This window comes from Macrotis lagotis, chromosome 2 (genome assembly GCF_037893015.1).
Source record: "Macrotis lagotis isolate mMagLag1 chromosome 2, bilby.v1.9.chrom.fasta, whole genome shotgun sequence".
Classification (NCBI taxonomy): domain Eukaryota; kingdom Metazoa; phylum Chordata; class Mammalia; order Peramelemorphia; family Peramelidae; genus Macrotis; species Macrotis lagotis.
Window position 1 is genome coordinate 276907555 of NC_133659.1, and position 17570 is coordinate 276925124.

Below are 17570 nucleotides of genomic sequence, written 5' to 3' on the forward strand. Positions count from 1 at the left end.
TAGCTTTCTTATTATCTTGTTTTTAAAAATATTATTCTCAGGGAAGCTAGGTGGCATAGTGGATAGAGCACCGCCCCTGGAGTCAAGAGTACCTGAGTTCAAATCCAGCCTCAGACACTTAATAATTACCTGTGTGGCCTTGGGCAAGCCACTTAACTCCATTTACCTTGCAAAAACCTAAAAAAACATATATTATTCTCAGAAGGGTTCTGTCCACAGGCTTCTCCAGATCCAGGTCATAAACAAGGTTAAGAACCCCTGCCCTAGAGTTTACTGAATGGGAAATGGCAGCATCAATCCCACATTTTAGTCAAAGTGATTAGGCAACTGAAGACAGACTGGTGTACCGAAGAGTCTTGCAACAGGAGGACCAAGTAAGAGGCTTTTGCAGGGACCCAAGTAAGAGTGATAAGGTTGGCAAGACTATGAACATAAAGAAATAGACAGAAGAGATAGTTTACAGGTAGTTTAGTGAAACATTATCTCAAATGATCTTCACAACAATGCTAGGAGGTAGGTACTAGCATGATCCACATTCTAAAGGGGAGGCAAACAGAGATTATATGACTTACCTAGGATCACATAGGCATTGAGTGTCTGAAGCTAGCTCTGAACTCAGATCTTCATGACACTATCCACTGTACTACCTAGCTGCCTCTGGCTGGCTGGATGTATGGAGTGAAGAAAGTGCTGAAAACAACTGGGCGTAGGGAGAGGGGAGGGAGGTGAGAGATACCCACATTTAGAGTCAGAGGGAGATATATATATATATATATATATATATATATATATATACACACACACACACACACACACACACACACACACACAGGCAACGGCGGGGGGGGGGGGAGTATATCTTTTTAAATATACACTAGACACTAACCTTAGGTTTCCTTTGTGATCCTATGTAAGGGGCCTTCAAGGCTTCATCAGTCTCAAAGGAGTGCAAAACACAAACAAGCCTGTTCCCGAGGGCACAACTAGAACAATGGATAGCAACTGGACAGGATCAGATTTTAACCTACTATAAGGGAAAGCTTATTAATGAAAAAAATTAAAAGCTATTCACAAATATGCTGGGTTGCCTCAGGAGGTGGGACATTACCTTTTACTTGAAGGTTTGTAGGGAAAGGTCAGATGACCACCTACCAAGGACATTCTAATTTAAAAGAAACTGCTAAAAAATGCAGAGTAAGGTAGCCTAGTCATGTCAGAATTAAAATTATATTATAGTTAGGTGGCGCAGTGGATAGAGCACCAGCCCTGGAGTCAGGAGGAACTGAGTTCAAATTCACCTCAGATATTTAATAATTCCCTAGCTGTGTGACCTTGGGCAAGTCACTTAACCCCATTGCCTTGAAAGGAAAAAAAAAATAAAAACCTATATTCTAAAGTAGCGGTACCTGTTGGATACTGGCTAAGAAATAGAGTGGATCAGTGGAATAGATTAGGTAGGAAAAAACCCAGTAGTAACGATTATAATAATAATCTACTGTTTGATAAACCCAAAGACTCCAGCTTTGGGGATAAAAACTCACTATTCAACAAAAACTGCTGGGAATTCTTTATGTAGTAGCAAAGAATTGGAAACTAAGGGGATGTCCATCATTTGGGGAATGGCTGAACAAATTGTGAATATTACAGAACACTATTTTTCCATAAGAAATCATGAGGGACAGGACTTCAGAATAGCCTGGAAAGACTTGCATGAACTGATGCTGAGTGAAGTGAGCAGAACCAGAAGAACACTGTGCACACTAACAATAACATGGGGGGAGGATGGTTAACATGATGGAATTTTCACTTCAGCAGTACAATAATCAAAGATAATTCTAAAAGACTTGTGATGGAAAATACTATCCATATCCAGAGAAAGAACTGTGAAGTTTAAATCACGCCAAAGCTTACTATCTTCAATTTTTAAAAGCTGTCTTAGCTATTTTTTCTCTCTAATGTTTTTATTTTGCTCAAAACATGATTAATATGGATCAATATTTAGCATGTTATACATGTGTAGCCTATATTAGATTGCTTTCTGTCAGGGGATGGAAGAGAAGGAGGAAGGGAGAAAAATGTAAAACTCAAGACCTAGCAAAAAAAAAAATGATTGTTCAAAACTACCACTGCATATAGTTGGAAAAATAAACAAATTATTAATAAGAGAAAAAAAGAAAATTGAGCTCCATATAAGACTTGGCCCAAGTGTCACTAAGGCTTCCTTGTTTCCCCTAATTGTTAGTGTTCTCCTTTCTCAATTACTCTGGTTTAAATCTGCATATATTCTGGATTCACTTCTCCATCTATGTGATGATTAGTAAAATGGAAGCTTTTGGGAAAAAAATTGCTGGGAAAACTGGAAAATAACATGGCAAAAATTAGGCATGGACCCAAATCTCACTCTTTTTACCACAATAAGTCAAAATGGGTACAGGATTTAGATATGAAAGGTGAAACAATAAACCAATTACAACCCGGTCAGATCTATGGAAAGGGGAGCAGTTTATGACCAAACAAGAGAGAAATCATTTTGGATTATATTAAAAAGGTTTTGCACACATAAAACCAATGCAGAAAGCTGGAAAAAAATTTTTACAGCCAGTGTTTCTAATAAGACTCATTTCTAAAATATACCTAGAACTGAGTCAAATATATAGGAATACAAATGTCCTCCAATTGCTAAATGGTCAAAAGAGATGAACAGGCAGTTTTCAGATGAAGAAATTAAAGCTATCTATAGTCATATGAACAAATGCTCTAAATAATTATTGATTAGAGAAATGCAAATTAAAACAACTCTGAGGTATCATCAAAATGATAATATGACAAAAAAGAAAACTGATCAATGTTAGAGGGGACATGGGAAAATTGGGACCACTGGTGAAGTTGTGAACTGATCCAACCTTTCTGGAGAGCAATTTGGAACTATAACCCAAAGAGCTATAAAACTGTGCATACTAATTCAGCAATATCATTTCTAGGTCTGTATCCCAAAGAGATCATAAAAAGGGGGAAAAATCCACATATACAAAAATATTTATAGCAGCAATTTTTGAAGAGGCAAAGAACTGGGAAACTGAAGGGATGCCCATCAATTGAAGAATAGTTGAATAAATGGTGGTATATGAATGTGATGGAATTGTTCTGTAAGAAACCATAAAGTGGACTGTCTTCAGAAAAGTCTGGAAAGACTTGCATGAACTGATGCTGAGAGAAGTGAGCAGAATCAGGATTACATTATACACATTAACAGCAACAAATCTGAGATGATTGACTATGATCAACTAGAACTCTTCTAAGCAGTTCAAGGCAAAGAAAATTCTAAAAAGACTTGTGATGTAAAATACTATCCAAATCAAGAAAAAAAAATCTATTAAGTCTAAATGCAGAACAAAGCATACTCTTTTCAATTTTTAAAATTTGTTTTATTCCCCCCACCATGGTTTTTTCCCGTCCATTTGTTCTCATTCTTCTTTTATAATATGACTAACATGGAAATATTTTAAATATAACCATAAATATATAACCCATATCAGATCATTTGCTATTAAGGGGGAGAAAAGGGAGAGAAGGAAAGAAATGTGGAATTCAAAATTATACAAAAAGTGAATGTTGATCATGAGATGATCAACTATGATCAAACGCAACTCCTCTCAGCAGTTCAGTGATCAAGAACAATCTTGAAAGACATGTTATGGAAAATGCCATTCACATCCAGAGAAAAAACCATGGATCTGAATGAAGAGCAAAGGACACTATGTTCACTTTTTTAAAACAACTTTTATGTTTTTTCTTATTCTCATAGTTTTTCCCCCTCCCCTTAGTTCTACTACTTCTTTTACAGCTTGAATAATATAGAAATATAATAAATTTGATTTTATATGTACAACATATCAGATTGTTTGCTATCAAAAGGAGGGGGATGAGGTGGGAAGAGAGGATAGTGGAAAAATGTGGAACTCAAACTTGCTTAAAAGGATATATGTTGAAATCTATCTTTGCAAGTAATTGGAAAATAATAAATAAATGAATGAATAAGGGGGGAATGAATATTGATAACTACCTTTATATGTAATTGGAAAAAATAAATAAAATCACCTTTTAAAAAAAGGAACTACTTTCCATTCTTTCATTTCCTTGATACATACTTCAACCAATGCCTGAGTGGGTTGTATTAAATGCATTGAAATCTCTTCTAATTCTGGTTTTGTGATTCAGAGAAATTATGTGGCTCAATATCCTTAAGCTATAATATTAGTAAACTGGCCTAGATGAATTGTAAGATTCTCTTCAAGTTCCAAACTTCATGAAATCTTTCTAAAACATTAGTTTCACTAGACTACTCTTCAACCTGAAGCATATTTCATAATTTCAACTTTAATTTCTGCCAAAATATAATATTCATTCCCCACTCAATATGATCACCTTATCCTTTCCATATTCAGTTTGTTCATGCTATTCCCTCACCTGAATTACAAATGTCAAGTTTAAAGGTACCTCAGGTCATCCAAACCAAGCTGGATCTCAAAAGGAAATGTCCCTATCACCTCTCTTCACTATGTGAAGACTGCTTCTGATGGGGAATTCACTACCTATCTAGGAAACAGATCATTTCACATTTGGACATTCTCGTGAAGAATTTTTTCTGCCTCCTCTACAATTTGTACTCACAGCTACTAGCACTATCATGCTGTGGTTATGATGAGTAGCAGAATCCCTCTAAATGACAATTCATGATTATTCTAGCAGCATGCAAGCTGGAGTCCCCCCAGTCTCCTCTAAATTTAATATTCCCTATTCTTTCACCCCATTCCTGATGGCCTTCATCTGAATGCAGCTAGACAATGTCCTTCCTAAAATGTGGCTCCCAAAATGGAACACAATTTGACAGAAGTAATCTAATCAAATCCAAGTACATGAACCTTTAACATTCCTGGCTACTCTGTCCCAATGAAGGCATCCAAAAGAAGATATTATGGGTTTTTTGCAGTCACCAATTCACACTGAATATGCAATCTATTTAAAAAATACTAAAAAAAAAAAAAGTCAGGTCTTTTTCACACCAAACAATATCTAACTATATATTCACAATCCTTTGTAGCTGATTTTTTTAACCTAGGTATAGAAATTACATTGGAACCTGTACAATTCATCTTAGTTTTAATCCATAATTTTAGTCTGTTAAGATCATTTTAGGCCCTGACACTATCAAGGCATATATTTAAGTATCCTCCCAACTTCAAGTGTTCAGCCAAGAATGTCACTATTCAAGTCACAGATGGGGGAAAAAAAGTTTTAATGCCAGCAGGACCATGGACATATCCTTGAAGCCTGCCACTAAATATTTCTCAGCTAGTCTGAAATACTCTCCTCTTATAACTAACTAAATCCTACTCACTTTCCAAGTACTCATGATTATCTTATTTCTCCCCTAAATATTTACTTTCCTCATCCTACAGATCATTTAGTCCAACTTTCTCAGTTGTCTTTTCATGTCTCTTCTAAATTTATATTCCCAATACTAATTCTAGATCACACTCAAATCTTTGATCAAAACAATCCATTTCATCAACAACTGAATAAATAACAGGGTATTTAATGGATTGTCTCCAAAGTTTTTTACAAAGGTTATGGTTAAATTTCTATCTCCAGTCTCACACATTATGAAATAACAGCTCCTCACTAAACACTAGTTGATTGATTACAACCAAGAACAGCTATTAATTTTAAATTCATTTTTTCAATTAATGAGGTAGTTTTTATATTGTTATAGAAAAGAAGAAAGTTTTCACCTGATGTAATGTATAAGCAGGAAGGTGAGTCTTCTCTCTCAGTAAACTAGCAGCTTTACCAGTAGGTGCTGTGAGCAATACTTCTATTTGTTTTTTATCATTCCATTCACTTTGATGAACAAAAGTGTTCCATTCTTCTGGTGCATCTAGGTCTTGCTCAAAATCTTCACAAGCTTTCCACACTTCTATCTTTTCCATTTGTTCCACATACTTAAAGAGATGGCTTACAATTGTGGTCTTTCCACAGCCACCTTTCCCACTGATAATTGTCACCGCATTAGCACAAATCATTTCCAGGGCAGTCACCTGATCCTGGTCCAGTTGTACTTGGCTTGGCATTTCAAAGTCAATTTTATTTTCATCAGAATGAAAAATTTGGCCACTATGGCTCTGCATATCCAAAGTATGACCATCATTTTCCAATTTTTCTTCCTGAGATTTACTAGTGTTCATTGCATCACCTCTTTCTGCATGCTTAGATTTCCTAGTCTCCATAGATTCAAGAACTTCTTTCACATCCACTTTCAAAGTCCATGATGGTGATGTCATAAGGTCATGAACCAAAGAGGCAACATCTCTTTCAGCTTCATAAAGATCCCTGAGAAAGATACAATCTTTCTCATTTGTCACTACCCCAATGTCTTTTAAAAACTTCAGAGAAGACCATACATCTTGAAATGATACCTTTCCAGACAATTGAGAGGTCAATTCAGCCTCTTTAACATAAGTGTGTCCATACTCTCTACATATTTGCTTCAGCTTATTATATGTTATTAATGCATTCTTCTCCTCATCATTCATTTTTTGGAGAAGAAATTCACACTGACAAAAGGCCAGCCAAGTTGCTTCACACCCAAAAAGCTTCAATTCTCTGTAGGTTATCTTTAGGGGGGGGAAAAAACCAAGCAAAATAAAAACTTGAGTTCTTTTATAAAACACAGTAAAATAAAAACCCATTTCTTTCTAATATCTATAAGTCACATCAAGGCATAGTAATATCATTTATTTTAAGTTTTAACAAAAGAAAGCTTAAGAGTCTCCTAAATTTGAGTCAAGTCTGAGTCAGATCAGTGCAGGTTTAGGTTCAGGATCAGAATGAAATCAGACATCCAAGAGACTTTTAAATAAAATATTTAACAAAAAAGTTTCTTAACAAATCAAATTTTCCTAACAGCCCCAATTTATCTGGGAGCAGCTCACACCCATCTGTCAGTGTTAAGCAGCAGCTCAGAAGCCAGTAATTCCTCATCTGTCAGGCTTCTGAACCTTCACAACCATGCCCCTTCTTGCCTTTCCAGTCTTATTCAACCTCCCTCTTTTTTGGAACGTGCAATCTCTTTCTTTTTGTTCTTCACATAAGATATTTCTTCTTCCCACACTCCATTTTCACCAGCTGTTCCTGCTTGAAACCATCTCCCTCCTCAGGTCTACCTTCCAACTTCCCTGGCTCAGCTAAGACTCCCCTTTGCAAGAAGGCTCTCCAAGTCCTCCCTGTGCTAGAGCCTTCTTCTGAGATTATCTCAATTTATCCTGTACATTATCTTGTTATATAGAGGCAGCTGCATGCTACCACCCCACTGGACTGTGACCTTCTTAAGAGCAGGGATGGACAGTCTCTCTTTGCACCCCTAGAGTTTAGCCATGTCTGGCAAATGATCAGCTCTTAATAAATGCTTGAAGACTGGCTGAAGGTTCCAATAGTCTTCATCAGAGCGCCAAAGGATCTGTGACCATACAAAACTCAAGAATCCCTGCACATCTGGGTTTTGAGCTGGGGGAAGATGCAATCAGCCTAGTAGATTAAAGCTTATTCTTGCAGCAGTATAAAGAGAAAGGCAACAAATAAGGGCAGTCAATCTCACTCCTCCCCTTCCTGGCCAAGGTCTTCTTCCCTTGCTGTGCCCTCTCACTGTGTCTCCCTTCACTTTTCTCTCTACAATCTCCCAGGCACTCAGGTCCACAACTTCTACCCTTTCCCCCTCATCTTCCATATCCATCCCTTCCCTAAACCTTCAATGCATCTCTCCCACACATTTCCTTGGCTCCATTCATGCAGCCACCACATGTTTCAAGCCCTTATCATCTCTCACCCAGACAATGGGAATAGCCTCAAGAGTCTCACCATTCAAATGTCCATGCTCTAATCTATTGTCAAATTAATCTTTCTAAAGTTTAGGATGAGCTCATGTCATTTTCCTACTCAATAAGCTCCAAGGACTCTTTTACACCCAGATCAAATATAAATTACTATCATTCAAAGCTCTTTATAACATAGCTCGTTCCTAGGTTTCCTGTTTTTTTTTTTATACTTTATTCCCCTCCACATACTCTATGATCCAGCTACAATGGATGACATTTATATATCAATTAAGGTTTGCAAAGTACTTTAAGACTTTGTTTGATCTTCGTAAGAATCTGATAGACTAAGTTCTGCACATGCTATTATCCTCAATCAACAGCCTTTATCATTAAACAGTTACTAGAAGCACTGTTCAGAGGACTGGGAATATAAATACAAAAAAATGAAAATCACTTCTCAAAAGGACCTTACTTTTTAAGGGCAGAGACAACAAGGAAACACATAAACATTTTAACTATATACACACATACATGAACAAACACAACATGTAAAAATACAGAATAAATATAAAGTAATTTATTTCAAAATAACTTGGAAAAGAGAGAACACTGGCTGGTGAGAGTGTAGGGAGGGAGGATTGTGGGGAGGAATGGGACTTTGAACTCAGGAATGTTATTATGTTGCTCAGAGGCCTCTTGAAGAAACAGGAATTCTATAAGGTAAAGCAGTCCCTTCCAGGCAGAGAGGTAAATGATTTGTCTAGGTTCTCTAGGTCTTTATGGCTGAAGGTCCAGTGACCCTTTCATTATACCACATCACCTCACTCTCATCAAAACAGAGACCATCAATTTCTAGACTTATGGTTGACAATCCCACTCATCCCTTAGCAGACCTCTCTGCTCTCTCACTCTCTGAATTTGTCCACCTTGCTCTCTCTTACTCCTACTTATTCTTTCTTCTCTCCCATATTCTTTATTTCCCCTCCCCCTTTTCTTCATTTTTGTTAACTATACAAATTAAAATCTAGGTTATTTTAACTCACTTTAAAAAATACAACAAAATATTGTTGGGACTAGTCAAACAGGATGATTGCAGAATGTATCATTTTCCTACCATTTTCCATGGTACATATTACATCTTCTACCAGTCTTGAACAAACATGGAACGTTAGGTCCCCAGATAATAAATTCAGATCCTACCTAAGGCACTCATTACCTACATGACCCCCTAGCCATGTCCAGCATGTGGCTGAGTGCTATCTGACTCTTTCTCCCTCAATTTACTCATTTGTAAAATGAACAGAGCAAAAGCATCTACCTCATAGGATTGTAAGAGGACCAAATAAGAATATAATTAAAGGATATTTGAGGTACCATATAAACACTATCTTTATTATTCACAAAAGCTATGTCATCAAGGTTCCAGAATGGCAGGTTGTAACTTGTTGGAACAACCTAGTCACACAAAGAGACAGACTAGGAGACTGGCTGTTAAGAAATGAACCTATAACAAAGGGGGAAAAAATGTTTGTGGCTCTTTACACACCACTGACAAATCTTGGCCCAGTTTTGACAAGAGATTATTCCACATATCAGCCCAGCCACCCAAGGGTTTGTATCCTACTTACTCTCCTAAAGCCAAGTTTCCATGGACAGGTATTTAGGATCCTTTCCAAGGCTCTGAACAAGTTCTCATGGTGTTCTAGGTTTAGAAGATTGTTAAAATGCCGAGGCAGAAGGATTGGAATGAATTCCATTACTCTTGGAAACTTCAAAGCTCTTGTTACAGTTTTTAAAGCAACTATGGGAAACCAAAAGAAGCCAGTTAAAGTAAGACATAAAGAAGAGACTTACTGACAGTTTTCTACAATGGACATACTTTGAACAAAAAAACCCAAAATAAACAGTACCCTAAAGAACTGTTTTATACAGCTGGATGAAATAATCAAAACTAAAGAAAAGATTGTTAAAGGCAATAGTAGACTTGCCTAGCCAATGAGAAGCAATTTTGACCACTTGAAAATTCTTTTTCTTTCTTTACATAAACCACATTGCATTTTTTTTAAAAAACAGAAATTTATTTTTCAGAGTTTCTCCCCTTTTTTATTTTCCCCTCAATATAAAGGGGAATCCAACTACAACTAATTCATTTAAAAGATTCAAACATAATTTCTATCAGATTTGGGCATTTTACTAAAGAAAGATAAAAACTTTCATCTAAAACTTAATTTAAACATTTACATGAGCTAGTCTATTTGGACTGCTGGATGGCTTTTTTTTCGCTTTTTTTCCTGTTCCCATATATCATGGTATCAACTCCCTGATATCATGGTCTTCTTGGAGAACAAAGGACAAACATCATCATTACTAATTAAATGTTTTTGATTATGAAGTTCTATTGTAAAGAGGTCACACTTATAATGCTTAATTACATCCACTTTCCATTGAACTTTTATTCTCCCTTTTCATATAACTGGACTCTTTTCTAACTAAATCGTATGTATCCCTTGCCAGCCCCCCCCATACTCCTTTGTCTGATACATGTTGTTCTTCCAAAAGAAATGCTATATTTTAGCTATTATATTATATTATATTATGCTAATAAAAGCTAAAACATTTTAGTCCACAGTTGTTACAATGGCCCAACTTGAAGCCGATGTTAAATTTACACTTACGTGGATTTTTATTCAAAACACTTTGATTTTCTTTCTTCTGTGAAGAAATTCCTTTCCCCCTTTGCCATTCTTCTTCAAAATTTTTGAGTGCTTCAGGAAGATTTGCAAAGCTCAAGTTGTGAAAACTCGATCTTTCATATGCCCACTTTAAAAAGTCTGATCTAAAATCATCTTGAAATTTACAGTCCTTAAGAAAAAGTGCCAAAATATCTCTTTGATTGAACGATAAGTCTGTCTTTAAAAAGTAAGATGGCAATCCAAGGGCAAAGTACCGGGATCTCATAAATTTTACTTTTACTTTAACTTTCCACCAAGACTCAACCAATGGAAAACGTCCAAACACTCGAAACTTCTCTGTGGTATTTTCATCTTCAATTACAACTTTTAAAATAACAACAAATATTAGTAGGATTTTTTTATCAGTTAATTTAAGACATATAACTAAACTTTTCTCAAATACTAATGACATTTTTTAAATTGACTTTATAAATTCCAATGTAATGAACTTTAAGGTCCTTCAAAATAATTGCAGCAAAAGAACAACATGCAAAATTGTTGACTGAATTAATTTTTTTTTACCAGATAGTGTGTTCAATTTTTTCAATAAGAAATACTGATGCAGGGAATTATGGGTATAGAGGAATATTCTAATCTTTTTCTGCACTTGACCTTTATTTTGATCCTGGCCACATGCTAATCAATGAGTTAAGTTAGATGTCAGGTGCAAGTAGGGGCTTATCCTACAGCAACCTCTCCAATACAAGATTCTGGACCACTCCCTCCCACAGATCCAGAGGGCCACATTTCCCCTTCTTTGGCTCTCTTTTATCTCCCTTACCTCTCTGATTGCTAAAGTGCCAGTTAATCAGAAGCTGGCCTGCCTGATTAAACTGTTGTGCTCACAACCATGCAGCCTTTAAAGAACTCAGTTATCTCTCTCTTTCTTTTGTGTTGTAATGACTTTTTTAATAAATTTGTGTTTTCTTTTTATACCTGCACTTCAGGTTCAGAGTTGTGAGTTCTTCATGGGATACTAACAAATCCTCTGAAAACAATATAATCTTTAAAAAACAGCTTTTCTTAGGAAAATGAAAGTATGTATATAATATATATGTGAAGTGAAAATAAGTATTTAAAATTCAGTTTATAGCATCATGGTTTCAGAGTTGGAAAGAACTTTATCTCATCCAACTCCCTCTTTAAATTAACAGATGACAAAATGAATACAGAGGTTTAAGTAACTTAGCTCTAGCCAAAGGACATTAAGGTAGGTAGAAAGAGACAGGATTCAAACCAAAATCCTTTAATTCCATTACTCTTTCATAGGCTAGATTTTTTTTTCCAGCTCTAAATCCATGTTTAACTATAATTCTCCCTAACTTCTCTGATTATTCTTTGGGAAATCAGGTCCCCAAAGCAGGAATCATTCTCTGTTCATTACCCCACACCCCCGTATGATCCCTTGTTCTAGCCTGACAATCCTCCCAACTATTCTCTTCTCTACAACTACTCAAGGTCCTCATCACATGGATGAGTTTTAACATCTTCTTCACTGTTTGCCTCGTACTACATCATTAGAAGGAAATGAGAACTTATGTTCAATTTGCATGTACTTATTTCTATGAGTTTCTTTTCTTTTGAAGTCATTTTTCAGTAATATTCAATTCTTTGTGGGCAAAGGTCAAGTTACTTAAACCTCTCAGACTTATCTCATCTGTAAATGAGGGGACTGGATAAGATCTTTGAAGTTCTTTCCAACTCCACAGGGACTGATCCAGAGACACTAGTAAATACTGTTTCATTTTCATTCCCTTACCTTATATCTAATCAAGGAGGCAAGGCAGTTATACCTATGAATGGATAAATGAGCAGCAGAATGAATGAAAAGCTTTTGTCGGGGCAGCTAGATGGCACAGTGGATAGAGCACTGGCCCTGGAGTCAGGAGTACTTGAGTTCAAATCCAGCCTTAGATACTTAATAATTACCTAGCTGTGTTGACCTTTGGGCAAGTCACTTAACCCCACTGCCTTGCAAAAAAAAAAAAAAAGCCTTTGTCCATGCTTAAGTAAGTGCCAGGAACCTGGCCTATTAGTGAGACATTCCCTGCCTTTAAAGAGTTTACATTCCAATGGAAAACATACAGAAGTTTCACAAGCAGCTTTAAACTGACTTTGGGAAACCCTATGGGAAAGATTGACCTGGAAAAGGAGGATCATCAAAGAAGGACAAGACATCAGGGAGAAGCTACGACAAGCAAATGAAATGAATTTGAGTGAGAGGGTGCTGTGTGTAAGGGCACCAACCTCACTTTCTCCTCCAGAGCCATCTGGGTTCCAGTGACCAAATATGGATCAGGAGGACTGGAGATGGCTCTGGACCCAACGTGAGACTTAAAGTCTTTAAACAGGTCTCCCAGTTTGACTGAAGCAAAAGCACATTCAGTAATTTAAGGCAAGGGCATCATTATTATAGTTGTAAGGAAAAAAAGAAGCAAAGAAACAAAATAAACAAAAAAACTGATCTGGAGAAGACCCTCAGGGTTTCTGGTCAAAACAGAAAAAAAAAAATTACATTCATGAAGAGCCAAGCAGAGTTCAAGCAAAGGCAAAGTTTTGACAGGTAACTTCAGAGACCAAGTTCACAGAGGGAAGAGAAAAAAGGAAGGAGGGAAGGGAGGTGAACAGTTCCTTTGTTCTTTATGCCCAATGGAATGTACATTTTGAATACCAAGGTCTTCCAAATATCTTGAGGTTTATCAGCTAGATTTTTTATCACTCTGGTTCTCACTAATTGACTTTTCTTTTTTGACTAAGTAAAAGAAGCCATTATTTGCTTCATTTCTTTCTTATCTAGCTTAGAACACTGAAACCTGTTAAAGACCTCAGCTTAAAAAAAACTTCATTCAGGGCCATCTCCAGCCCCCCTGATAGGTATCTGGCCACTGGATCCAGATGGTGACTTTGCACAGCCTTCCTTCTCTTAAATTCAATTCATCAGGAGTGAAATCAATAGGGCAGAAAACTGACAAGTCTCTTTTAGAAATACTTCTGGTCCTTTCCTCACCAAGTTGCCTACGCTCTCATGCCAATATCCTCCAACCTGGACTTGACCTTTGGCTCTGCAGACCCCGTCAGTCTGGTCTCCATCTTTGCCTTGCCTCTGAGCATTGTTATCTTTGTCCACTTCACTTGCTTCAATTTATCAATGCCCTCCAAGCGCTTACACCCCAAAAAGCAATTAAAAAAAATAGAAAAACTTAAATCTGCAGGGAGACTTTTATAATGTCCTCTCAAGAGAAAAAATGGCAGGTCCTTGACATGATCACCAGTAACTCCACCAGGCGGCCATGTCTATTTATTCTCAGCATCCTCGTTGAACTTGGGATGCTGATTCCCCTGACTCTGATGCCAGGGGAGTTTTCTCCTTCCTAACCCAGGTGACTTAGCACACCTCCCCCTCACTCAAATCCAAGTCACCTCCCAGAGGGGAGGGTCTTCTTTCAGAAGGAAGGAAGGACAAGCATGCCTTGCCCAGGGCCAGTTTCCACTTTGGCCCTCCTTTTCTGTGTCCTTTGTCTTTGCATTCATTCATTAGGCCTATACAGTAGAAGCATATTCATTAAGAGCATACAGTAGGAGCATGTTCACGAAGGGCATACAGTAGGAGCATATTCATTAGGCCCATACAGTAGGAGCATATTCATTAAGCACATACAGTAGGAGCATATTCATTAGGCCCATACAGTAGGAGCATATTCATTAAATGCATACAGTAGGAGCATAGTCATTAGGCCCATACAGTAGGCGCATGTTCATTAAGCGCATACAGTAGGCGCATATTCATTACGCGCACACAGTAGGAGAACCTGCTGGCCGGCCGTGGCTCCCCAGCTGGGGGCGCGCCTTGTGGGCTCCCGCCTTTCACAGCGCAAGCCGTTGCGGGCCCTGCCCCTCGGGGCTCGGGGCCCGGGCCGCGGCAGAACTTGCCCCCCGGCCCGCTTACCCGGGCAGCGCGCCGGGAGGCTGCCCGACCTCACCCCTCCGTTGCACAGCTCCTCCGCCTCCAGGAAGAGAGGCTCGTCCTCGTCGTCCTCCGCCACCCACGCCTCCGCGTCCTCGTCCTCCTCCTCCCGCGGGCTCTTGTCCGGCAACAAGGCGCCCCGCAGCACCCGCAGGTCCCCCATGGACCGGAGAGCCAGCGGAAGCCCCGGCCCCGGAGCCCCAACCAAAGCAGCAGCGGCTCGCGCCAAGCCCCAAGCCGCGAGCCGTCCAACCAATCAGCGAGGTCGCCGAACCGACTAGCCAATCGGAGACCGCGCTTTGGCCCCGCCCTCCTCTCCCAGGAAGTAAGCCGACGGGTGCAATCCCACTCCAGCTTCCGCGAGGGTGAGTCGAGACTCGGCGTTTACGTTCTCTAGGATCACGTGGTGCGTGCTGCCCCGCCCCGCCCCACCTGCGCTCCCTCTCCCGGAGCCTGCGGGGGATCACGGGAGGGAGGAGGCGCTAGGCACGAGGCTCCGCCCCAACTCGCGCGCGGTGGGCGGGGCAATCTTTGACTGGCTCCGAGCGGAACATACCAGTGAACTTGTCAGAGCCAGGGATGTGGAAGCAAATGCGCACGCGCGAAGATAGAGCGAGGGCGGGAAGGGGGAGGGTAACTTGGGGAGGAGCGAAGAGATAGAGAGGAAAGGCGGGAAAAGGAAGTGAGGAAAAGGCAGGGAAAGATGGGCAAGGAAAGAGAAGGAAGTATGGGAAAGTGGGGAGTAGTGAAGAGAGGAAAGGAGAAAAAGAAGAGGGGAAGAGAAGAAAGGGGGAGAAGGGAGGAGAAAAACATGAAAGGCGGGAAGGGAAAGAAAATGGGAGGGAGGAAAAGAAACGGAAAGAGGGGACTGAAAGAAGAAAGGGGAGAGAAAGGGAGGAGAAAGCAAATGAAAGGAGGGAAAGGGCAGAAAATGGGAGGGAGGAGAAGAAAGGGAAAGAGGGAATTGAAAGAAGAAAGGGGAGATGGGGCAGCTGGGTGGCGCAGTGGATAGAGCACAGGCCCTGGAGTCAGGAGTACCTGAGTTCAAATCCGGCCTCAGAAACTTAATAATCACCTAGCTATGTGGTCTTGGTCTTGTAAAAAACTAAAAGAAAAAGAAAAAGAAAGGGGAGAGAGAAAAGGAGGAGAAAAGCACATCAAAGGAGGGAAGGAAAAGAAAATGAGAGGGAGGAGAAGAAAGGAAAAGAGGAATTGAAAGAGAAGAAAGGGTAGGGAAAGAGAAGAAAGGATGGAAATATGAGGAATCAGAAAGAGAGGTGGGGAGAAAAAAGAAAGGGGGAAGAAGAGAAAGGTGGTAAGGAGAACAAATGAAAGGAGAGGGTGAAGAGAGGAAGGAAGGAGAAGAAAGGGAGAGGAGAAGGAAGAGATTGAGAAGGGGGAGACAAAGATGGGTGGGATAAAAAGAAGAGGAAGAAGAAAGGAAAGGAGGCTAAAGGATAAAGAAGGGGGGGAGAAATAAAGGGAAGAAGGAGAAGAAAGAGAAAGAATAGAAAAGAAAGGTGGAACTAGAAGGAGAGGAGGAAAGGAAAAAGAGGGAAATATGGAAGGTGTCCCAGGATTATGAGGGCAATGTTTTGTTTTGATTCTTCATGCTATACCTTTTCAGTTAATTCAATAACCACTTGTTCAGCAAATAAATAGTGTCAGTAGAGTGAATAGACAAATCCAAAGTTAATAATGCTGAGAAAAACATCCTCCAAGTTTGTCATTAGTTTACTTCCTAAGATTCCGCAATCTTTGGCAATACGGTTCAAGTTCCTTCTGACAAGGTGATGTAGCAACTGAAAGCCAGACTTAGAAAAGGAAAGAACTATTTTGGGGCAAATTATTTAAAATTAATTAATTTCTCAGTCTACCCAAAAGACAACAAAATACACAGAAGTTGCAGTCCCACTCGATTGGAGTTGCCTATATCAGAAAAATTAACCAATTTTTATCTGTTTCCTGACAAACCATTAGTCATTCCTCATATTGTTATATATGAAGCTCTAGATGAAGACCTACAAAAACCTTGACATTTGGATGAAGGTATTCCTAACAAAAGGATGGTGAAAACCATTTTGTTTGCTATGACTGACTACACAAGGTAGAAACACCCCAAACTAAAGTAGGGACCTTGTGAGCTATAGTTTTAGAAGTACAGACAGCACGTTGAAATAGTTCTTTTCCAGGGGAACCAGCCTGCAAGATCAAACTAGTTAAGTTAGAGGTGGCTGTAACCCTTGCGAGAGCCACCATAAGTTACTGTGGGGGCCAATTAGAGTTCTCTGTGGACCAACAGTGGAATGACTTACCTCAGGAATATATCCCCATTTAGTTACTTATAATGAAACTGTCAATGTAAATGTAAAAATACATTTCCTAGAACAAAACTTTGCTTCTGAAACTTTAACAACACAAAGAGCTGTCTAAATTTTTTCTAATGATGTTAAACAGTATTACAAAGATCTCTTTCTTAGTTCATGGTATTATTTTTGGATGTGGGCATTTTCAAAATCAATCCAGATTGGAGGAAGGGGGGACCAAAAAAACTCTTTTATCTTTTCTGGAAAAAATACCCTGAATGCAGATGATGTTTTCCTTTATATGTCCTTTATTTCCCATTTGTGAATTTATAACAGTCAAAATGACTTAGCTGCTCAAAGTCATTCTTTTTTTTTAGTTGTTTTTTTTTTTTTGCAAGGCAATGGGGTTAAGTAGCTTGCCCAAGGCCACACAGATAGGTAATTATTAAGTGTCTGAGGTTGGATTTGAACTCAGGTACTCCTGACTCCAAGGCTGATCTCTATCCATTGTGCCACCTAGCCAGCCCCCTCAAAGTCATTTTTAAAACAATATTGTTATTAATGTATACAGTATTCTCTTGGCTCTACTCACTTTGCTCTTCATCGTTTCATGCAAGAAAAATGAAGAAAATTATTATCTATAGCCAGAGAAAGAACGGATAAATAAAGAACTATGTGTGGAATAATTTTACATAGA

At 38.8% G+C, this 17570-nt stretch overlaps 1 protein-coding gene across 2 annotated transcripts in view; it reads right to left on the reverse strand.

Annotated features, from left to right (window-relative positions):
- The window catches only part of HELB (DNA helicase B), a 51219-nt gene extending 36459 nt beyond the window's left edge, over positions 1 to 14760 (reverse strand). Inside the window, exons 1-4 of one of the 2 annotated variants that reach the window (XM_074226204.1) lie at positions 14550 to 14760; positions 10547 to 10927; positions 9500 to 9672; positions 5793 to 6674 (exon numbers count right to left, since the gene is read on the reverse strand). In XM_074226204.1, coding sequence (XP_074082305.1) covers positions 5793 to 6674; positions 9500 to 9672; positions 10547 to 10927; positions 14550 to 14730 — 1617 coding nt within the window. In that variant the 5' untranslated portion in view covers positions 14731 to 14760. The remainder of the gene's footprint in view (positions 1 to 5792; positions 6675 to 9499; positions 9673 to 10546; positions 10928 to 14549) is intronic. The other variant, XM_074226205.1, reaches the window with a different exon arrangement.
- Positions 14761 to 17570: the final 2810 nt, after the last annotated feature.